This window comes from Camelus dromedarius, chromosome 20 (assembly GCF_036321535.1).
Source record: "Camelus dromedarius isolate mCamDro1 chromosome 20, mCamDro1.pat, whole genome shotgun sequence".
NCBI lineage: Eukaryota > Metazoa > Chordata > Mammalia > Artiodactyla > Camelidae > Camelus > Camelus dromedarius.
The window spans coordinates 31,025,488-31,050,946 of NC_087455.1; the positions used below are offsets into that span (position 1 = coordinate 31,025,488).

General features: G+C 32.5%; 1 protein-coding gene across 9 annotated transcripts in view; it reads right to left on the reverse strand.

Moving 5' to 3' along the window:
* The window catches only part of VPS13B (vacuolar protein sorting 13 homolog B), a 626,989-nt gene that overhangs the window by 290,371 nt on the left and 311,159 nt on the right, over window positions 1-25,459 (reverse strand). For 5 of the 9 annotated variants that reach the window (XM_064476933.1, XM_064476934.1, XM_064476932.1 and 2 more), the window contains exons 26-30: window positions 16,683-16,854; window positions 16,038-16,152; window positions 13,609-13,750; window positions 10,144-10,552; window positions 584-695 (exon numbers count right to left, since the gene is read on the reverse strand). In XM_064476933.1, the coding sequence (XP_064333003.1) occupies window positions 584-695; window positions 10,144-10,552; window positions 13,609-13,750; window positions 16,038-16,152; window positions 16,683-16,854 (950 nt within the window). Of the gene's footprint in view, window positions 1-583; window positions 696-10,143; window positions 10,553-13,608; window positions 13,751-14,297; window positions 14,407-16,037; window positions 16,153-16,682; window positions 16,855-25,459 lie in introns of those variants that run through there. The other 4 variants (XM_064476935.1, XR_010377054.1, XM_064476939.1 and 1 more) reach the window with 4 other exon arrangements.

The window sequence follows — 25,459 nt, forward strand, 5'->3', positions numbered from 1 at the left end:
TTTATCATGTTGATTACATATGTTCACCAGTTTAGTTGTCCAGCTATGCTTGGTGTGGTTTGCAAACAGTCAGTGACAAAATCCAGAGCATGGCATTTTCACAGAAAGTGTTTACTGTGAAATTTCTCCTTAGAAGTTTGCTTTTCTTTACAGCTTTGATCCATATGACATCCACAGTCCTACATTTCAAATAATGGCTTATAGTTAAATTAAGAAAATACTTCAATTTGATATAATATGACTGCACTGGATGTGGTAGTTTTAGAGAGGACCTCATTTTCTCATGTGATTAGAGATTTGATCAAATTCAAAGTCTGCTAAAATTTTCCAAAACTGTGCTTCTTCAGTTTTATGGTGACTTGGTACTTACATTCTGTTATTCATCAACACTTCACAGAAATACTTGATTTGTCTGAAGGAATTTAAAAACCCACAACTGAAGAAAATCAGAAAAACCTGGTTTTAAATATCAAAAGACCCTGAATGAAAAGTACTTCTACAGGCCACACTAAGCAAGTTTTATTGATCAGTGTACTTTGCGTATGAAATTGCTGCAAGATTGAACATAAGAAAATAAACTTACTGGTAAATATCTTTCCTGAGGACAGATCGGCCAAGGGGATTGTCAGCCTGGGGAGCCATAGCAACAGAGCCAATCTTCAAAACCATAGTGTCTTCTTTGGCTGCCTGATTAACTGTAACAAAAGGAATAGATTTATGAGGGATGCAGTAGGTCTGCGTGTAATTTCATGTGTAAGGAGAAGTTTTTGAATAATAGGATAGAGAAACAATAAAACGAATAAATGAGAACAAAGAAAAAATTATGTTAAAAATCAAAATATTTCTTATTTTTCTTAACTATTTCCTTTATATCCCATTAAGTAAGTTGTCTATACACATTAAATGGCAACTTAAAAAACTTCAGCCTGACATGAAAGCATATGACATTAAACATATGTATGTGGTACTGAAGTAGTATGTTTAACTAATTTCATGGTCTTACACTACATCTTTCTCCCAAGTGATTTTTTAGCCCTGGATTCTCAACACTGCATTGTTGTTTACAAATATATTAAGGATAGGCAGTAACAAAGTCAGTAACAAATGCTCAAGCCATTTAAATTTACATGATTAATAATAATAATTAAATAGAACATACACACATGATAGTACATTAAGCTGTAACATGTCAGAAAATTAAGAAGAAATATAATATCTGAAATGTGAATGAACAAAATAACCAACTGATTGTTTAATATACAAGAACATTTCAACTTGTGACTCTGGGCACTTTAAATTTTGATAATTTCTACTGGTGGTGTGTGCTTGAGAAATAGTAATTTCACACCTGTGTAAAAGTTCTACTTCTTAATGCAATCTAAAACTAAGGTAAGTATTCTCAGAAAACAATAAAAGGTAAAAAGATATATTAATTCTGATTCTCTTCTTTGTACTGAGTAAAATTATTTTACCATATGTTCTCATGTTGTAAAACTCAATTATTTTTCTGTAGATCACTGGCTAATTCAGCGTCTTTTCTAAAAATTATCTGGAATGAATAGGCATTCTTGATAGCCCCATTAATTTATATTAAATTTTACTCCTTCTTCTTCCATAGATGATTCTACTTTAGTAGTTGTTTAAAATTGTTTAAAAATTATTATCAATATATAGTTTTCTGGGTTTTGTAGAAAACATATACTAAAATTCAAAATTTCTCTCAAAGAACTATCATCTGCCACAAAAGGAACAGAAAAGGACTGGCTGCAAGACCTCAGGAATATCCTGAACAGAACATGCCTACAAAGGCATACAATCCATACTTCCCAAACTGTGCTGCCCAAAGAATGCAAAAGCTAAGAGATTATTTCCAGCTGCTTCAGCAGAACACTTGGTATGGTCTGACTTAGATTAGTCTAAAAAAGAAAGTCAGAATTAAGAAAATCAGAAATAAATAAAAAGAAAGATACTCAGTGTGGGAAAAAAGGAACCAGAATAAGATGTAAATAAGGGGAGAAACAAAATGGCACGGGGCTTGGGAAGGGAGGAGCAGCAAAAAGGGGGAAAAAGAGATGCGCTATCACAGTATTAGCATGCGGATGACACAATAAAGAAAGTACTTTCAAATGTCCACAGCAAAGAAGATCAAATAGAAAACTACTTCTCATGCAGTTGCCCTATTTTCAAATGACTAGAGGTCTGGCTTGATTATATAAGTCCTTATACTGTGAACAATGTTTACATTTCACAGATCTTGCATTTTATGCCAAGCTTATCAAATAGTTCCATGTGGGTAAAACCTCTGATTAAGCAAAAGACATCAATTAAATCAATAAACAGTAAGCCTGGAGAATAGACTGTACCACAAAAGTGCAATTAGTGTACTTGCTAACTGTTCTTCCAGGCTACAGATACTACCTACCATATGAAAGTCTAAAATGTAATAGAAACACTGCAGTAAATGAGGTACATATGGTAGAAAAATGACGTACTTGGTGTTACATACAAAGCCAGATCCAAGAACAGAATTCTGTTTCTGTTAGAGCCAAAACTGTTCTCACTAGATTATACTGACTATGAAGTTATAATAATAATAATAATAATAATAATAATAATAATCACTTAATGCAGATCATTCACAAGCTAAATTAATCAATTTTATTATAGAAAGTATTCAGCTTATCAAAATGTATCTTTGAGATATAAGAAAAAATAATAAAAATAGGGATTTAAAAAAGAAAGTGCCTTGAGTCATTTCTTCAGTTACTTTATAGTTGGAAAAAACCAAGTTCCCCTTTTTCAGTTTACTTCACCTGCATTTAATAGTTGGACCATATGAGGAAATGTTCCCTCTAGAAGCATTTTCAACATGAAAATGAATGTTTTCCTTCTTTGCTTTAACTGTATTTTTTAAAAATTGAGGCTCATGAGGAACGACTGACTCTAGAAGACACACACCAGATACAAAAAAACAGTCCTCTCTTCTGAAATAAATAGCTTAGGCTGGAAATCAAACACCTAGATTCAGAATCTTGATAATAACTGCACATAATGCAAGCAATATTTAAGTTGAAAACCAGACTTTCAATATCACTTCTTAAAATATTAGAATGCTAAATTTTTTTTATTATTAACTGAACTTTACACATGAACTACTAAAAACTTTTACACTTAATGTAACATGAAATATGTCTGAAAGACTGTATCTTGTCTTGGGAAAAAGGGTGTGTATTGAAAATATAAAGACTATGAACAACTCTGAAATTATGAGCTTGTATAAGTAACCAAAACCTTACATAGAACAGAATTTTCTTTTTTCTTTTCTTTTCTTTTAATGGAGGTACTGGACATTGAACCCAGGACCTTGTGCATGCTAAGCATGTGCTCTACCACTGAGCTATATCCATCCACTCTCTTCCAGAATTTTCGTGTAATTGTCAGACAATATAAGACTGTTGCTCATAACTAAGTTTTCTTAAACTCAACGTGAAATATAAGTGTTTTGGAGAGTTTAAGATTTTCCTTTAAGATTCTCAATATAAACTCTATATAGTAAAACATCTGAAGTCTCAAGAGTATTTGAACCTGCCACTGCGCAATATTACACTTTTATAAAACCACAATAGTAGTGACAGCCCTACACAAAGCTCTGAACAAAAGGTTTTATTCGTTACTGCCACATTTGCAGTTGAAGACAGAAGGAAGGTCCAATAACTGTGTAACCCAGTGATTACGTATGTTAATGGGAATATGTTGCATCTAGTTTACCAATCATCTCTGATCTTCAAGCACAAATTGCTTAGAAATATTTTTATAATATAGTTTATTCTGAGAAGTATGATATAGCAACATTTTGCTATGCTAGCATATAATTTACATTCAGTTTAATTAATCTGATTAAAAATAAGTTTGCATGAGTAAAATTTTTAAGACTTTCTGGAGTAAAATGAATACTATGCTCTTGATTCTTACTAGATCTTACTGGACTCATTTAAGTAATCATATTTATTTCCCATGGAATTGCTGCTTCAATCATGTTTTTCCTTATTTAATCACATCTTTTAAAATGTATTATATAGAAACATCCAACCTTGCATATAAAAACATACATTTAAAATTTTATCTGTAATTTAAAATGGTTAAAATGGTGAATTTTACGCTATACAAATTTTACAGCAGTAAAGAATTTCTCCTGGGTGAATTATGATCATTTGAATTAAGAGTAGCAATTATGAAAGATAAAGCATAAAAAAAAAACTAACATAATATGCCAAACCTCTAAATTTCCGGCATAGACTTTTATATTTGTTGTTTATGGATATGCACATATTCTGGCAACCCGTAACATCTCAGATAGATACAGCTATGAGAATACGTAGAAGTAGGGATACATACGTGTAGATACAGATATATTCATAGACAGACACACAGGCAGAAGGCAAAAAGAAGAAAAAAGAAAAAACCCACAAAGTCTAAAATAATAAGATGTATGCAATACAATCATAGTCCAAACAAAAAGCTTAACATAAATAGCTCTTGATAAGTGATAAAGAAAAGATAAGCAATTCCCTAGCGGGGGAAAGTGCACTTTTCACTAATGAGACTGACAAAAACTCAAGTTTGATAAACCTCTGTTAGGATGACAGTGAGGAAACAGTACAAGCTAGTGCAGCCATTCTGGAGGCCATTTTACATCCCTTAGCATATGAAAGGTACCCTTTGATCCAGCAGTATTTTTGCTAGGAATTTATTTTATATATATATATAAACACAAGTCATGAAAAGTACCACTAAAAAGGTGTTAATTGCAAAAAGTGTTTATATAAGCAAAGGATTAAAATTAACCAAAAGTCCACAGAGACATGTGGCAGCCTGTATTTTCTAAAGATGGCTATAACAAGATCCCACCCCCTTACCCTGTATGTTCTTATTCAAGGTTACCTGCTTGGCGGGTACTTAGTCATCAGAATTTTGGAAAAGAAAGAGAGAAGGAAAAAGAGAGGAAGAGAAGGGAGGGAAGGGGAGGGAGGAATAGAGAGGGGGACAGGGAGGGAGGAAAGGGAGGAAGGGGGAGGGAAGAGGAAGGAAGGGAGAGAGGAAGGAAGGAAGCAAGCAAGCTAGCTAGCTTAAAAACAAGATAGCAAGAGTTTAGAATCATTCTTGCAATTACAATCAATAGGGGATTTTTCCTAGTTACAGAAGCCAAATGGGAAATTTGAAACAACATAAACAGAACTGTGATATATAGTAATAGTTAACAGTTATGAAACAGTAAGCCAAAAACAACAAACAAGCAAAACAAAACAAACGCACACACAAAGCAAATAGCTCCTTTCCCTCTTTCTCAAATAGCCCCTTTCCCTCTTTTCTCAAATAGCCAGGTTTGTATAACTTAAGGCATCTATACAAATCAATGAAGCACAGAAACTGTTTCAACCAACTACTACTGAGCATGATGGAAAAATGAAGCTAATGTTGACCAAGGAACTTCTGATCTTTGTCTCACTATGAAGGTCCTCTCCCCTTCCAGTGAGCTTCCATTGTTCTTGTCACCTGTTGACTGAACTGTGTCTGCACTTCAATATTGTTCAGAAAATACCATAAATCCTGCACTAGTCAAGAGGGCTTACAAGCAGATCAGTGATTTCTCAAAAATGATAGAATTCTAAACAAAAAATTACCATATGAGCAAGCAATGTCACTCCTAGGCATAAAAACAAAAGTATGAAAAATGGGTTGGAACAGATACTTGTGTGCCAGTGTTCATTAGCAGCATTACTCAAAAACAGCCAGCCCAAAGATGGAAACAATCCAAGTGTCTGATAGATGAATAGATAAACAAAATGTGCTATATCCATACAATGGCATATTACTTGGCCAAAAAAGAAATTAAATTCTGATACATGCTACAACATGAATGGACCTTGAAAACGTGACTAAGAGAAGTCAGTCAGACACAAAAGGACAAATATTGTATGATTCTACTTGTATGACATCTAGAAGAGGTAAATTCACTGAGACAGAAAGTAATTTAAAGGCTACCATGGAGGAGTTATTGCTTAATGGGTAGAGAGTTACTATTTGGGGTAAATTCACTGAGACAGAAAGTAATTTAAAGGCTACCATGGAGGAGTTATTGCTTAATGGGTAGAGAGTTACTATTTGGGGTAAATTCACTGAGACAGAAAGTAATTTAAAGGCTACCATGGAGGAGTTATTGCTTAATGGGTAGAGAGTTACTATCTGGGGTGAAGAAAACATTTTGGAAATAGTGGTGACATCTGCACAACACTGTCAATGTAATTTATGCTATCAGTTACACTTAAAAATGGAAAACACTTTGTTATATATATACTTTACCATAATAAAAAATGAAAAGACTTCCAATGCAATGAACAAGACATTTTACATTTTACAGGCAAACTCTCTCTTAAGAGGAAAAACTTAACACTATACATAAGGTCTTCCTAGTGATGTTCACCTAAGGGCCATGACACTGATATGGATGGTGAAAATAAGTAAGTCATTTAAACTTCTCTCACACATATGGTTAGTCACAAGAATTTCATTCCAAGAAGCCCTGCAATGAAGATTAACTGAAATGAAAGAGCGATTCACTGTGGAAATATTTCCTGTACTAACAAATGACAGTCAAAAGCATTCAGAAGTGCTCAGTACATCAAATGGATGAAAACATCAAATGGAAGAAATATTTTAAGACAAATGAGCAAATTTTAAATGCCACTCAAATGCGCAACTGGAGGAAAAGCTATGTTTGATTCAGAAAGACTTACCAGTATAAACATGACTGGACACCTATTTAAGTAGTCTTAGCCAGAATGGCTCATCTAGAAAAAACAACATACTGACACTGCTTTATATTCTAGGCCCAATTTCATAACTCAAATAAGAGATGAAGCATATACCTTTGGTTTGTTTTCTTTTTATTTGTATTTGTGACCAATATTGATATTTTATAGCATGAAATTTAAAGTGTGAAACTTTAAATTAAAACAGCACAGAGGATATTAAGAAAATAGACTTAGCTTAGGGTTAGTTAACACGCAGTCACTATTCAGAGACCAATTAGCTCATATAATTTGAGGATCATTTGTACTTCCTGAACACTTCTATATTATTACAAAGGCACCATAGTCAGATACACTGCTTTACTTCCTGGCGTGTCTGCATGAACACTTTCTATTTTTTCATACAGCATTTTCCCTGCACCTCTCCCCACCTCATCCTAATCTCTAACCTCTAATACCACTTTTTTCTTTAGGTTTCAGTGAAATTTTGGCCTCACCAATTGTTTACATTTAAATGAAAATAAATAGAAAATTACAGAAGGGGAACGTAAAAATATGCCACAAGGAATTTTCAGGAAATCCTAAAAGCTTACTTACCATATTGTCTTTTAAATGAAATTACTGGAACTCATTCTCATTAGGAAAATGAATGCTTTTGTACCATCCAGAGAGATGTTTGTGGAAAATAATATCCTTAATTGTTAGAAAAAAATCAGGATTTTTCATAATAGAGGTATCCTAAGATTCAATTTACTCTTATTTTTATCTAAATACAAAATTTCTGTAGTTTTATTTTAGTGGAAAAGGTTATAAATACCACAACATAATGCTATTTTAAAATTTTAATGTACTAACCCAGACTCTATTTCCAAAATAACAATAACTCTTCTGTAATAACAATGCCAAACTACTCCTGCTTCCATAGTGTTTTCCCCTATTCTGAGTTGGAAAATCAAAAAGATGGTCTGAAAATTTCAGTGATCTTTTATATCTGTTCCTTTTCTTGTATGGTTATGAGAGAGTGTTATTACGACTCTCAAACTGCTTCTCAGAGAACTATACTGTGTAAAAAGTAGGTTTCTTTTTTAATCTATGTAACTATAATATAAGTTATCTAAATATTCAGTAGATTACATATAATAATGATAATGATGATGATGATGATAATAATAATAATAATAATAATAATAATAATAATAATAATAATAATAGAAGTGTATAAAGGTTACTGCCTGTACAATGAATACACAGCCTCTTTCTGGTTAGTAGTTTGTCTCTCGTATCATTTGCAATTACTCAATAAAGATTAATTCTTTATTCTTAAAGAAGATGTATACACGCACACACACACCATGGACTACTACTTGGCCATAAAAAAGAATGTAATAATGCCATTTGCAGCAACATGGATGGACCTAGAGATAATCATATTAAGTGAAGTAAGTTAGAAAGAAAAAGACAAATATCATATAATATCACTTATATGTGGAATCTAAAAAAAAAAATGATACAAATGTACTTATTTACAAACCAGAAACAGACTCACAGACATAGAAAACAAACTTGTAGCTGCCAAAAGGGAAAGGGAGTGGATGGACAAATTAGGAGTTTGGGATTAACAGATACATCTACTATATATAAAATAAACAACAAGGACCTACTGTATAGTACAGGGAACTATATTCTATATTTTATAATAATTTATAATGGAAAAGAATCTAAAAAATATATGATATGTATAACTGAATCACTTTGCTGTACACTTGAAACTAATACATTTTAAATCAACTATACCTGAATAAAAAAAGATGAACTCTTTATTTTTTACCATTCATATATTTCTACAAATGATCTGAAAAGATGAAAATTATATAGTGCTGTCAGATTATAGCATAAGCAGAGAATATTAATTTGACATCTCAAAGTTATTAATTTTATGATAGTCCCTAGCAAATATTAGAACGAAAAGAATAGAAACTGGTGTGTATTGAGAATCTGTAAGTATAATATTACAAATTTATCTCTAGACATCTTGGTAATTAAAAACTATAAATCTCTACTTTTTTTTTCATGTAAAGAAAAAAAACCCTACTACTTTGAATAAAATTTAATTATTGATATTATTTGGCAGAGTATCTTCCCTAATTAAGATCATTTGTCTTTGGAAGACAGAACGAGACAGACTAGGCTCTAAGAAGAAATATAATGGAACTAGATGCTTTTCTTTTGTTATTTATCATCATTGACGATTCAATCTCTGCCTCCTCCACATAACTAAAAGGAAAAAAGACCCAACGCCCCCCACCCACTTTTGCTGTTTTTATGTGGCAGAGGTTATTACCTATCCCTCAAATATCCATTCTCTCTCCTTGCTCAAATTCACAGGGCACTAATTTATCAGCTGGGCACACCACCTCTCAGCTTCTCTTACAGTGGGATGTAGTCATATGATTAAGTTTTGGCCAATGAGGAGGAAGAGGTAGTGAAATGTGGGACTTCAGAAATCCTATTTTAAAAGAAAGGGCACAATCCTCTCCTGATCAGACTTTCATTTACTGAGAGATTACTATGGGACTGACACTCGGCACACAGTTTCTTATAGTTTGAAAGTGAGCTATTAATAAAGTCTACTATCAAGTTAGGCACTACTATTACCATCTTATACAGTGAAACTGAGATGAACTTGCTCAAGACCTCACAGTTCCCAATGGGTAAAGCTGGGATTTGAACTTTACCATTCAAGTAATGGTAATGCTGTTATCCTATACCATTAACCACTGTGCTGTAATTTCACTCAAAATTGTTAAAGTTCTTCATTCTTTTACAACATGGAGGAAACCAAAAATTTTCAAGTCCCTTTTGGGGGTGGAGGCAGAGGAATAATCAGTTCACTTCATTTTAAATTCTAGAATAATTTCAGAGGGCACTGAGAAGCCTGGAAAAAGCCACAGGAGCTCTGATATGTTGGCTAATTTTTTAAAGTAATTTTTAGTTACCTTAGGTACATGGAACCTAACATTTGAGTTTAATAAAACGAAGGACAGAAAGTATAAGCTTTACTAGCAAAAGACCTGAAGTAAAAAAATCTCATATTTCTTATTCTAGTAAGTAATAGAGTCAGAAACATACCCAATATTTTGACATAACTTTTAAAGATTTAGTTGTAAAATCACTATAACATATACATTCTTTATAAAATACACAAAACTGCAAACTACAACCAGCTACCATATTACCAAAGGAAAAAAAAAAGTAAAAAGAAAAAAAGAAAACTAAAGTTCCTAGATGAAAGTTATTTAAAATCAGACTAAAAAAATAATTCTGAAGACAATACCTTCAATACTTGGCTGCGTTTCTTCTGTTTTTGGAACAAAAATTCTGATTACACTTGTGTTGATATAAATCAAAGGCAAATTGCGTGAAGTCAGAGTATGGGTCCTCATGGGCTGACCGGGAGATTTTCTTTTCTCTTTTTGGGCCCTTGGTAGTTTTGCTTGAAATATACTTGCAATGGCATTAAGTAGAGGAAAACAAAGGACAACGTCAAAAGCTTGTGCTGAAAGAAGTATTTCATGAAGAAAATGAGGGGAACCATCTGTTAAACCTTCAGATAACTTATAAAAACTTCTTCGCTCACTTCTTGATGTTAACTTGTGGCGGACATTTTTTGTTACAGCTTTTGTGTATGTCAAAGAGAGAAATCCATGCTGCTGATGAGAGCCATCTAGAAGTTTTGCAGTCGTCTGTTCCAGGAAAAGGAAATCACAATACACACTTTATTAAAAAAGGAAATAAAAAAACCTATTTGAAAGCAGAAAATGATCTCACGTTTTATTATGTCCACACTTCTTAACGAGCACATTACTGATCAATTTTGTAAATAGGGCAAAAGGTCCTAAGACTTTGAATGAACTAAAGTTACGAATCCTGGGTTGTAGTTCAAGATCTTGAGAGAGGTAATTAACCTCTGTGTGCTTGTTTCTATGATTTTGACATTTTCTGTGACATTCTGAATTTAGAACAGACCACCTCTAGATACATCTTTTCATTCTTAATAATTTTTCATTAAGAGGACCAATATGTTGTTATAATTTGGGTCACAGAGGGGTTGTTTATGCAAGTGAAATTGAAATAAACATGTTATATATTTCCATTTGTGATCAGTAATCTGAATAGAAAAGATGATTGACTTTGACAACACTTATATGAATAAAGTTTTTCATCTGATAATCTGTTACTGAGCCCATAAAAAGAGCCTCATTGAGACTATGCTTTCATATTTGAATCAATCATTTAATGCATGTTTAACAGAAATGGTAACATGACACAAAAATAAAACATCTTTTAGAACTTGCCTATTTTGACTATCATATTGTTTACAAAACCTATCAATCCTCCAAAAACTCATATTCCTTGTGTTTAGTACTATATTAAATAGTGAAAACTGTATCATTATAACTAATATTTTTGACAAAACTTGTCCAATTAACTCATATTCAAATTGTACACTATAAAGAAATTACAGTAAAATAAAGTATTTTTTAAAGAAAGGTAAAAATGCATATTTTGTATTTCTCAACATATGAAAAGGACAGTTCTTGCAAAAAGTTTTCCTGGCCCAGTTAAAGTACACATAACTCTATTCTGCAAATTACTCAATATAAAATCAGTTAGGTTGTTATATTCCACATTCCCATCCCTTCTTCCCAAGGCCTGATGAAATTTTTCAAAGTTATTAGGGTCCAAAGAGTGATGTTAAGAGAGGAAGTGAACTGAGGAAGAAGAATGAAATATATTCACACAAACAAGAAAAAAATGAGCAGCAGCAGAGCAGCAAGGTGTCTGAGCCTGCTATTCCATCACTAGTAACCCTCTACTTTGTCTTCTTCCTCTCATGTTGTTGCCTGTCACCCAGGGACATGGTGAGAAGAAAACACAGTGAAGTTCAGTTTTCACTGCTAATTTAGTCTTTAACCCGGACTTTATAATGAAGAAAGGTGATATAAAATTTACCTCTGCATACGATCTTTTTTTAAAGTTAATTTTCCTGGCATTAAATGGTTGTGCAATATAATTTTTCTTATAACTGTTTTGCCCTCAGTGTTTTTTTTTTTTTAACTGTTTCCAATTTTCTCACTGCCTCTTGTCTGATTTCCCTTACCTTTCGCTTTTTACATCCAAAACAAAAGGAAACACAGGAAAACAAGAAAAGTGACACCAGTCTTTTCATCATGCTGCTGAATTGTAGGCAGGAGTGAGTGGAAAAGGGTGGCTGTCGGGTGGCCCCAGTGGAAGAGGTCACAGCAACACGCTAGGCATCTCTACCGGGAAGTGGGGGTGGGGGTGGGGATGAGGGTAGTGAGTAGAATCAACCACTAACCTAACTCAATTTTCATTAATGGCAACATTTGAATTCTGCAATTAGTATAAAAGGTGTCTCAATGTATAAATGTAGGTACTCTTGAAAGGTAAACTCCCATTGGAGAAAGTTTATTTGCTCAACTTCTGCATTCCTAACTCCCCTAGTAGAAGGGGGGGAAATGAAAGAATGAACGAATACTACCTGGAATTGAGGTAATATAAATGTTACTTTCACAGAGTAATAATAAATACTTAATACAATTATAAGCTAGAAAACTGATAATTCAAGAAATCTTAAAATTTTTAAATTTAGAAAAATTGATTAAAAACTTTAAAAGGGAATTAACAATAATTTTTGCTTTCTTTCATGAATACATATTAAAATTATTAACAGTATTTCTCATGGACGCTAACAAACACTCAAAGAGAAGAAAATAAATCTAGACAGAACTTTCACTGACATAAAAGCCACATTTAGGGACATTTCTTTTTTCCAGACAAGACTAGAAAAAATTCAAAAATCAAATCAGAAACTAGCATTTGGCTATGGAAATATAATGTTAAACATTAAGTCTAAGAACAAAATTATTTAAAATACTTGGTTAACTTAAAAAATCTTTTTAAAGATATTTGTCTTAAATCCCTTTTGAGCTACAAAGAGGAAATAAGTACGAGTTTACACATGCTGAGAAACTATCTAATAATGTTCTGATTTAATAAATTCTTAAGAGAATTGCTGTTGCCATTATAACTCATTCTTAATATTTTAAAATCACACGCATTTTATTAACTTTCAGAATGTCACTTAATATGCTTGTAACTTATGTAATATTGTACATCAACTTTACTTCAATTAAAAAAAGGAATGTCACTAAAAGAATTAGCTTTATAACATATTCAGATATACTGTATCACTAGGGAAAAGAAAGGATTCTAAACTTCTAAAACCCACTGATATACAGTCTAGTGTTCATCTTCCATCCAGTCAATGACAGACGTACAGCCTTGTCCAGATTTTACAGGCATCAAATAAGGTGCTTGGAGTTAGTTGTGAGAAGGAAATGGCATAGTAATAGGAAAAAAAGCAATCTAAGTAAGAATCATAAAAGAAATAACAAAAGCAGTAGGTCAACTCTTGATCATTAATCATTCAATACACGCATTATTTAACAATCTATTTTGATTTTCTAATGCTGATGGTAAAATTCGTTTGTATTCACAAAACCAGAATGACAAAAAGCATACATAATTAGCTGAGAAACAAATTAGATTATTGTGAAAAGCAGCCTATAATTTAAGAATACATTTTAGTTCATTTACAAAGTGGGTGGTAAAGGGAAAGATGAAAATCAAGAGTTGACTCTATGGATAGTTCAGTTCCTTCTCTGGGTTCCTGTTAATGGGAGATCTGTAGCATAATTTAAAAATGATTTCTTACAGAAGGAAAGAAGCCAGAGCAATTACTGAAAGGGTCCTGCTTGCTGATGGGTCGAACCAACAAGGTGCGTCTGTTCAGCTTGTCAGTACAGGAAAGGAAGACACCTCCACATTGCCCCAGAGACCAACACTCTTCCCCAAGGCTTGAGGTGATGGACAGGAGCAAAGAAGGTGAAAAGACAAAAGCAATAAAAGCCATAAGCAAAAAAAAATCTGGACAATTTTAATTCCGCTCAAGTTTGCATAGGTTTAGGTTTGAGCCACTGCTAGGTATGGCCTCTGTCAGAACCATCTTCTGCAAAAGCATTGTTAATGGGAAAATAATTGCTTTTAGTGTAAACAGCTACTTTCAATTTATAAAAAGGACAATTTAATAGGAATTCACTTACAAATGGGAAAAAAACATCTAAAAGTCAACATAATACATTAATGACAACATATATTAATAAAAGCAACCCTACCTTTGCCTTATTGAAAAATTTACTTAATTGCTAGAACAGGAAAATGGTTACAAAACACAAGCAGCTTAAAAAGATAAATAGCTTCATTTTGTAATGTAATTTGGGAAGAAAAGGTCAAAAAATTTACTCGGAGCTCTAATTCTTGTAACCATTAGTCCTACTCATGAAAGAACAAACATAAACAGTTTATAATATATTAAAAAAATCATAATTACTAAATGAGTCTCACCACAGGTTTTTCTTTGCACTGTAGAAATACTCCTTCAAAATGTCCTGACTGCCAACCTTCCCCTGGCCTGGAAAACATAAGTTCACCTTATCTGTTCTCTTCAATTTTTCTGAGTTAAAAAATTGAGCATATATAACTATTTCAAGTAGTTATGATGTAAACAACACTATACTGAACTAAAACGTGGATGTGACAATGCAACCAACAGAACAGTTTACGTTAGTACCAAACCCTGGTAGCTCTGCACAGAAGCATCTGTCTTAATGGTAAATTGTATACTTACTTGGCTGATTATTTTTCTTTCTTACCCATGAGATGCTAAGGTCCGTAAGGGCATGTTTATGTCTATTTTTGTTAAATACTATATCCCCAGAGCTTAGCATATTTATTAAATCAATGAATAAGTAATTTATCTAAATATTATTAAATTACATAAATTTAAATGTCATTGATGGCCTAGAACATAAATTGTAATATTCACATAATCAAGACACTTTTTCAGCAGTAAAATGTAATTCATGTATCACTTACAAAAATCATTTTGACATAGAGATATACCATTCAAAAGGAACTATACAGCTAACCATTCCATTATTAAAAATCAATTAGTGATTCACCGTTACTACAACAAAACCAATTATCATAAGCTTGATAAGATAATACTAGTATAATATGTCTTAATATATATCCAGCAAAATATTTTGAACTTCACAGATATGACACATTTTTTTTGGTTGTGCCAGATGTAATAGTAATTGACAAAAATGATATATACAATAAAGAATAAAACTTCAAATATATTTAATATAAAATCAGAAACCCATTAAATAAAAAAGCCTTTGGTTTTTAGAATACATAATGCATCAATAAAGGTACAGAAACATACATGCTTCTGCAGGCACTTAATAAATAATTGTTGAGTGAGTAAATATTACAAATCTAGGAAAAAAAGGACTTTCAGGCTGTTTCTATGCCAAAATACTATGAAGTTGAAAACAGAATGCTGTTTAAAAAATAATTTTTAAAAATATGTGTGAGTTTTGTGGTATATGAATTATATTTCAATTAAAAAAATTAGGGTGGTAGCATAAAGCAAAATAAAAAAAGCATCTTTCTTTGGGAAAAATTAACGATAAAATTGCTGTAAAGTTTCATAAAAATATCTAAAACTCTACTTTTGTCCTACCATTATTTATTAGTATAAGCAAATTATATTTGTAAATTATATTTGCTTATGATCTACTTTTGATAGAAATTTATTAAGAAGGAAATATATGGTTCTAGGCACATCTACAACTTGTACATTAATCATCTGTGATATAAGAGAACTCTCCAAAGTGCAAAGGGACATGAGACGTTGCTCCATTTCGATCTATAATTATACTGGTATACGGAGTGGATGGGGAATATACAGTAAAAACCAAAGCCATCCACTGTGTCCCAGGAATCTAAACAAATATACAACATATGTAACAAGTTGTGAGATAATTAGTAGAGGTAGCTTCTTTCATTCAGTGTAGCTGTGTGGATGTTTATGAACAGATCTGCCCTCTTATAGAACAAAACTTTATTATATTCCATATATGAATGAATACCAAGTAAAATTAACCAATTTATCTGTTAAAAACCCTCTGGGAATATGTACAATATTTTACTAATCAGACCAAAATACAAAAATTCTTATATAGAATTTGTTCAAAGTAAATATAGCTTTTCCCGATATCATTATTCATTATTTACCTGCTTCTATAGTGATCAATATTGAAACTTTCTATTTTACATTTCACTTTAGTGTAAACATCCTGGACATCTATGGAAGCACTGAGGTCTTCCAGTTCACTGACCACACAAAGCTCTGCAATAAGAAGCAAACATTAATATCAGTATAAGCCTCATACTCAGTATTAAAACTTTCTATTTCACATATAATATTGGCATAGATATCCTTCAGATCTAAAGTGGGAATGAGACTTTCTGTTCATTAGCCACACAAGATACTAAAATAATAAGGAAAATTATATCAATATAGCCCTAATAATTAAGACAGGATACTTATTTCAAGATAGGGGAAATCTCGGTTAATGTTTGAAGTGCTACATCTGGTATCAGTCAACAATCGCTGCAGTTCGTTTAGTGATGATCTAATGCATCAATCTGACCAATGGAAAGATTACCTTAGGGTTTTCGGAATGAATTTTAATACAAACAAGACAAGATTTAGGAAATAGAGTCAACATGTTAGTATTACTAGTAGAAATCACTTGAATTAGATCTAATAATGTTTATTTGATAAAAATGACAATGACAGATAAAACTGACTCTCCAATTTCTTCTAAACAATACTGTCTAATAGTTTATCTTTTCAGTAGAAAAGTAATCCTATACCTGTGCCTTTATTTTCAGGATCTGGAGCAAAGAGCTTTATAGTAATTTTGGGCAGCACCCACTGCATCCACAGACTAACACGTCCACTGGATCCACCAATGTTACTTGTAGTTTGTTCCAAGGTAACAGAATCCGAGAATGGTGAATCATCAACTGCTTGAACAGAATCTCCCTGGGATGAGAAATAACAACAATACTTTGTAACTTAAATAAAAATAACTGAAAAATTATAATTAAAAACCTGCGATGATTCCTTATAACTCATCCTTATAATATATGCTAATGCTAATCATACAGATGCTTATGCTAATACATAATGACAGTAATATAAACACATACTACTCACATGCTTTTCTTAGTTACAATGTACAGGCATGCCCTTCCAGTTTCCTCTAAACAAGTTAGGATCGTACTAATGAGTAGTTCTTGATCAAGAAGCTATAGTCAAGGACCGTTTGGGCTCTATTTTTGGAAATAAAGTTTTACTGCCTCACAGTCACATCGACTCATTTATCTATTGCCAATGGCTGCTATTTAGTAGAGTTAAGTAGCTGTCATAGAGGTGCTATGATCCACAAAACTTAAAATATTTACTGTCTTGCCATTTACTAAAAATGTTGCCTACCCTTGCTATGGAATATTAATGTCTGACTCTATAAGAACCATAGCAAAACATAAGTAGCATGATTCAAGAAACAGCAAGACGTTCATCATGCTTCACATATGTTACTATAGAGACTTTTAAAAGTTAATAGATTTGATGATAGATTTTTTAAATGATTTATATGGTTAAAAGTGTCTTAATTAGAGGAACAGAGCATGAGCTTATTCAAGTCAACAAATACACACTGAATTCTGGATATGTGTAAGGCCCTAAATTTGGTACTAACAAACTTTCTGTAAAAGGTTTGTTGGGTTTTTCCTTTTCAGCAGCTGAAAAACAAATCCTAGTTTGGAGGTGAACAGCTTCAGCCTCAAAGGCAGGAAGAGATGGTGCCAGAAACAGTGATCACTCACTCATGCACTCCACTCTTTTAGGATTAGCTACCACGTATTTGGTTTTTTAAAATCCCAACTTTGCTGTACATCTAAAACCATCAAAAAAAAAAAAACTTGAGAGCCTAAACCCATTTTCTGTGAGCTGATCAACTATACTCTAGCATGCTTATTTAAATATTAGTTATATGTGCTGAAGCTCAGTCTGATAGGCAGCCTGGTATATGAGGTTAAGGACTTCAGATACTGTAATGTAATTTAACCTCTCAATTTGTTCCCTCATCTGCGAAATGGTTATTATAATTATATTTATTATATAATAATAATATATATCTTACTTAAGATTAAGGAAGAACACAAATATAAAGTGATAATTTATAATATACAATTCATAAATGGTATGTATAGTAATCACCATCAAGCTTAGCTACTACTTAGACATTGTTACTCTCCGCCCTGTAGAATTTGGTATCCTATACCCTACACCCTCTTGCCTTTCTCATTCTGTCACCTTTCTAACTTCAGGACATTTTCCTTTGCCATGTATGTTCAACTTGTAACACTCACCTGTTGCTTTGAGTGTTTCAAACAAAATGTTCATTGCCTACGCTAAGGATCCATAACCAGTAGCCAACTACCAGACAAAACATCCTTTAAGGTTTAACAGAAGAAAATACAACATGGTCAGTACACTGTTTCCTTGGATAGTTTCTCAGATCAGAACCCATTTATCTCCCAGTCAAGGCATTAGACTGGCACCTAAAGAACAAGGAAGATAGGAAAACCTCACACAAAACAAAACCAAAAAAACCTACTCTCACTAGTACAGACATGCCATCTCTGCAGGCATATTCAGTTCTATATGAAGTTTTTACCCTGACCTCACTTTTACAGCATCTTTCAACCAGAAGAAAACTCAGTTTCCTTGAATCCCCAGAAGAGATCAAACAAGGAAGATTTTCACAAAACTACAGGGAAGTGTTTACTGTTGGAATACTTAAGGACCAAGCACAGCAAAGCAATAGTGTCTTGCAATTCACTGTGACACAAAATTAGACTTAAATCTGAATATATAGTCATCCTTCCTTCCAATTACACCAAACAAAGCAAATAGCTTACTGTTTGGGATGTTTTTATATAAATGCCTCTCTAAAACATAAGTGGTCCTAAATCTGCTATAATTGAAATTTCTTAGAATTTGAGAAGGTATACAAAAATTTAGGGTTTTGCAAAAAGACAACCTATGGAATGGGTGAAAATATTTGCAAAAGATGCAACCAACAAGGGATTAATTCACAAAATATACAAACAGCTCATATGGCTCTGTATCAGAAAACAAACAACCCATGCAAAAAATGAGCAGAAGGCCTAAATAGAGATTTCTCCAATGAAAACAAACAGATGGCCAATAGGCATGTGAAAAGATGCTCAACATCATTTAATTATTAGAGAAATGCAAATCAAAATTGTAATGAGGTATCACCTCACACCAGTCAGAATGGCCACTATCAAAAGTCTACAAATAATAAATGCTAGAGAAAGTATGGAGAAAACACAACCTTCCTACACTGTTGGTAACGTAAATTGGTACAGACACTATGGAGAACAGTATGGAGGTTCCTTAGAAAACTAGAGTTACCATATGATTCCAGGAATCTGGAAAAGATGAAAACTCTTATTTGAAAAGATACATGTACACTAATGTTCATAGCAGTGCTATTTACAATAGTCAAGACATGGAAGTAACCTAAATGTCCAAACAGATGAATAAAGAAGATATGTATATACACACATATATATACACACACGTACATATATATACACATACATATACACATAATAGAATATTATACAACCATAAAAAAGAATGAATTATGTCATTTGCAGCAACTTGGATGGACCTGGAGATTATCATACTACGTGAAGTCAGTCAGAGAAATGTATATGTGGAATCTAGAAAAATTAGACAAAGGAACATATTTCCAAACCAGAAATAGACTCACAGATGTAGAAAACAAACTTACGGTTAACAAAGGGGAAAGTGGGAGGAAGGGATAAATTAGGAATTTGGGATTAACAGATACATATTACTATATATAAAATAGATAAACAACAAGGACCTACTGTATAGCACAGGGAACTATATTCAGTATCTTGTAGTAACCTATAACGGAAAATAATCTGAAGAAGAATATATGTATATATAAAACTGAATCACTTTGCTATATACCTGCAACACTGTAAATCAACTATACTTCAATTAAAAATTACAGCTAAAAAATTCAAGTTTTTGGTTAAGTGTCTAAAGTAAAACAGTATCTAATGAAAAGCAAAAACTAATCCCAGAAAAAGGTATATTTTACAAAGTTAAATTTAATAAAAGGCAACATAATGTGTCAGTATGCCTTTCTCTACAGACTGGTTCTCAGAGCATTTACAAATTAATTTCTCTCTCCAAGAGTCAGAAGAACATCATAATCCCGAGAATGGGAATTACAGGGCAAAGAGTACCTCACATCAATGGAAGCCTTGATTTTTAACACTACTCAGTAGTAATGCTAAGAAAACTGTGGCTCAAATTTAGTAAGTAAGGACTCCTGAGAAAAAGTTTTGCTCTCCTTCTTCATATAGTTTCAATTTTCATTTTGGATTTACAACATTTGGGTGGTACTATTAAATATGTTTCTGCATTAATTTTCTGCTCTATTTCTAAATCTATAGCAAAAACTGAGCCAGAACTAGAGATGCTGAACTATTTTCCCACACCTCTTCATGCCAAGTTCTAAAATACACAATTCAATTCTTTCACCATTTTGTCACAAATTGACCAAAATACTGAGTTTATTTTGCTAACTGAATTTATCTTTGTTCATCTGGAAGAGCAAATACTTCAGCCCTTTATCCTTGGCCTGCTTCAGAGCTCAGGGATGATCATACTTTTGGCCATATTACTCTCTCTTATCAAAACAACTCCAGGGTTCTTGTTCAGTCACTAAACTTCCCAAAGGGCTAAACACTTCCACGACTGTTTGTACTTAAGTCAACAGTAACAAGTGGCCTGCTGTGGCTTCCACTACCTTTGCTCTCACTATTTTAATGTGAAGAGTGGGAAAAATAAAGAACTGTTTTTAAGCTCTGTACTTAAGTCTCTCACTCATATTTCCCCCTCTACTATCACTCAGATTGATATTCAGGAAGCTAGAGCTTTATCCACTGAAAAGTATGTTGCTCCCTATCAACATGTCAACATAAGAAGAATTATTCATAGTTTAAAGTACCCATCATCCAAGGATCATATAAACAAATACTTCTCTTCTACTTAACACAAACAATTGGTAAGAGTGTGCTTTTTAAAACTAGATCCATTTACAGTGAGTTCTTTATAGTCAAAATAATTTTAAAATAATGGTTTTGACCCAACTTAGCAAGAAATAGCAAGAGATACCTTAAACAGTAAATGTTTTAAAATTTCATGAACTTTTTGAGTGCAAGTATTAATAAGAAATTTTTAAAAATCAAAACTGCTTTTTAAAAGTGGTCCCCAGATCCATAATTGACATAAGTAGGCACAACAAATGTAAGGTGACCTCAGATTAACAGGTTATATTTATACAATAAAACTATTTGAATTTTAAAAAATAAGCCAATAATCGAGAAACCAGAGGCATCTTCTGGTATGATGATTTTGAAATAAGAAAAGCATAACAAACAAAATATTTTGTTGATTTGTATGTGGAGGCTAAGCAGTACCTGCTTTGATATATGTATTATCTTGGTTCTTTCAACAGCTACTCAGTTGATGAGATAATGATCTAAATGCTAAGATTCCTACATTTTGAATGAAAGTTTCTCTCTAAATGCTGATGATAAAACCATTTAAAGATAAATATTTAATGAAATAAGTCTATTTTCAGGAACAGATATAAAATTATTATGAGATGTTCTTAAAATAGAAATTGAGTAAAAAAGTTCAAACTAAATTTATTTTCTATAAGGATGTCTGGAATAACAGATTGAGGTCGATTACTGCTTAGGTTAACTGCACTTAATACATAAGTGAGTAACAACTTTTTATAACTGAAAAAATGGCAGTTTTGCTATGGCAGTTGCTGTCAAGTAACTTCTGTTTTTCTTTTTTTGGATATATAACTGACATATAACATTATAACAGTTTCAGGTATACAACATAATGATTTGATATTTACATATATAGTGAAATAATCACAGTATGGTCTAGTTAACATCCATTGCCACACACAGTGACAAATTATTTTTTCTTGTGAGGTGAACTTTTAAGATCTATTTTCTTACAACTTTCAAATATACAATACAGTATTATTACAGTCACCATGGTGTACATTACATCACTAGGACTTATTTATTTTATAACTGGAAGTTTGTACCTTTTTGACCACCTTCACTCATTTTGTCCCCTCCACCCCAAATTTTCGCTTTATATTTGACTAAAATAAATGCATTCTAAATAACTATTAGAAACTAAGAAATGAACCACTTCATGCTGGATTTTTTTTCTGGAAATAAATTTTTTTATCTTAATTGAAGTATAGTTGATGCACAGTAGTATATTAATTTTAGGTGTATAATATAGTGATTCAATATTTTTACAGATAATATTCCATTTAAAGTTGTTATAAAATATTGGCTATATTCCCTGTGCTGTACAATATATCTCATGCTGGATTTTTCTGAGAACTCGGCTGCTAAAGCAATTTCAACTCCTAGATCAATAAAACATGGAATTCAAATTTTGCCATGATCCTAAGCTTCCAACATGTGTGTTTAATCTGTCAATTTTTAATTTAGGTTGAGCTATAAAACAATACTCTAGCATTCATTCAGCATTTTAGATTTTTCTAAAGCTTTAAAATTATTTCTTATAACAATACTGTGAATAAGGATGACATTATCAAAGATCTTACATGTGTACACATGAGAAAGCTTCATCAATACAATATAGCTATCCATAATAACTGTCCTTTCTGTATCCCCTTTATGGAAAGTATTGAAAATGCACAAGAGAGAAATATCATTTTACATAACTACAACAGCCTCCAAAAGAGTTACAATTTATGCATTTACCCTGTAAGGGAAGTATGTGAGTGCCCATGTATTTGTATATTGTGTGTATGTTTGCTTCGTTGACTTGTTATGTAAATGAAATCATGAAAATGTTAGTGCTTTTAAAGGTAGTTTTTATTGTTGGACTGTCTTGTAAGCAAAATGGCATAAATATTTCAATTAAAATAATTATATAATGTTTCACTTTCCTGAACAACTGATGGGACACAAACTTTTGACAATTTTAACTAGCCAAAATACAATGGAGTATGTTCTTCAAGTCTACGGGTAAAGTCTTATTTATCTTTGAGTCCATGTCAACAATTTGTGCGCCAGAGACACATTGGGTACAGCAAAAATTTTGCTCCCCATTCCATGTAACACAGAATTTTCTCTGGGAAACAGCAATGTAATTTATAGGCTAAATTTCCCAGGCCACCTATGTATCATGTGTATACACATATCCATCCCCCAACTTAAATACTATAAATTCCTCTAAGCATAAAGGACTGTGCCTTACATGGTTAACTAAAAAAAAAAAAAGATGACTATTATTATGCTAAGTATCCAATTAAAAAAATTAGAAAAGCAACAGAATAAACCCAAGAAAAAAGCAGTATCTATTTTAGCCTGGGTAGTAGAAAACAGTTATCCTTGAGACTTTTTAAACACAACTCTAAGTTACAAGTAGGTTTGAAGGCTTGATCTCATACTACCGAATGTTTCAAGAAATGTCTATGAAATTAATAGCAAAGGGGCCCCAGGTTAGTGATAGCCTTTGGAGTTTCTCAGAGAAGGAAACACATAAAATCTCTGTTGGGGAACAGGCTCCTGACCACTACGTAAGAGCCTCATAAAGTCCCACTAGTGAAGAACTCCCAGCAGAAGAGTACATAACACATACGGCAACGGTGTAAGAGCAAGAGTTAAGAACAAAACAAACAGTAAGATTAGATTCTCAAGAAATTCAGATAACAGATCTGATAAATAATATAAAAGAATTATGTTTAAAACAACAGAAGACATGAAAACAAACTGAAAAAAACTCATTATACAGTTTTATGAATTTACATCAAAATATATTTGTAGTGACAATGAATCTATACATCTTGTACCACACCATAATCAATCAGATTTAATTTTATCATAAATGAGGTACTATTTCCAAATCATTAAACATCCATATATTCAAGAACAATGTGTTTAAAGTCTGCTCTGTACCAAACAATAGTGCTTGATACTGAGTAGGTTCTGGTTGCTTAAACTAGGGTTATTCTCAGATACTAAAAATAATACTAGAAAGTTTGTATTTCACATTCAGGATGTGACTGAAACAATATAATCATTATTTGACATCCCTACTTCTTAGTCAGTGTAAGTCTCCCAGTCTAAATCATCTTCTAACCTATAATGTTTGTTTGACTTAACACATACTTTAGATGAAAAAAATTGCATAAAAAGTATAGCTAATATGGAAACAGAAAAAGCAACAAAGGGTCATTTATTCAATATGTCTTTTGCTATCTGAACAAAATCTGTTTGTTGAAACACGCTAGAAGGTTTCCTTAACACAAAATGACTGTCAAAAGAGAAAATTACGTTCAACTTGAAAATACTACCCAATATTTAAAAAGCTGAGTGAAATATTTATTCAACATATTACTGGAAGCCTAGCCAGAGCAATTAACAAGAAAAAGAAGTAAAAGGCAGCTAAACTAGAAAAGAAGAAGTAAAATTATCTGTTTGCAGACAACATGACCTTATATGCAGAAAACCCTAAAGATTTCACACACACACACACACACACACACACACACACACATATAAAAAACACCTGTTAGAACTAATAAACAAATTCACCAAAGCTGCAGGATACAAAACCTACACACAAAATCATCTTTCTATACAGTTACAGTGAACAATCGGGAAAAGAAATTAATAAAACAATTCTATTTATAATCAAAAAGAATAAAATACTTAGGAATAAACTTAACCAAGGAAGTGAAAGACTTATATACTGAAAACTATAAAATATTGCTAAAAGAAATGAAAAAAGACATAAATAAATAGAAAAATGTCCCATGTTCATGGATCTTGATGTTAAAATGGGAAGTTATTGTTTAATAGGTACCAAATTTCATTTGAGAAAAATAAAGTTTTGAAGATGGTTGATGGTGATGTGAATGCACTTAATGCCACAGAATGGTACACTTAAAAATGGTTAAAATGGAAATTTTATGTTCTCTATGTTTTACCACAATAGAAGAACTCACAAAAAAATTAACTGGGACACCTTTGTCTTTTTATTAAACGCTCTTAAAACTGCCCAATTTGAGAATGCCATCTTTTTCTAACTAATATAACAGCCAAACTTGAAATAAGAAGAGGCAAATCTCAAGATGCCAGAAATGAAGAGGAAACACAAAGTCAGGGTAATGACTGGGAACTGAGTCTATGGTGGTAAAGGGAAGTCTCAAACTCAGGTAAAGGGAAAGGTCTAGGGGTTTAAGCAATGCCATTTTAACACTCCTTCAGAGACTGGAAAAAGCTTAGAGTCTGAGTTGGAGCCATTTGCATAAAGCCTGGCACCAAAAAGAGCTGCTTCTTCAGTAAAAACAGACAATCCACATGAGGCTTCCCAGACTGAAGAAATGTCATGAACGGTTTCCATACGGGGCACCAAAGTGGGGCGGGAACAAGGA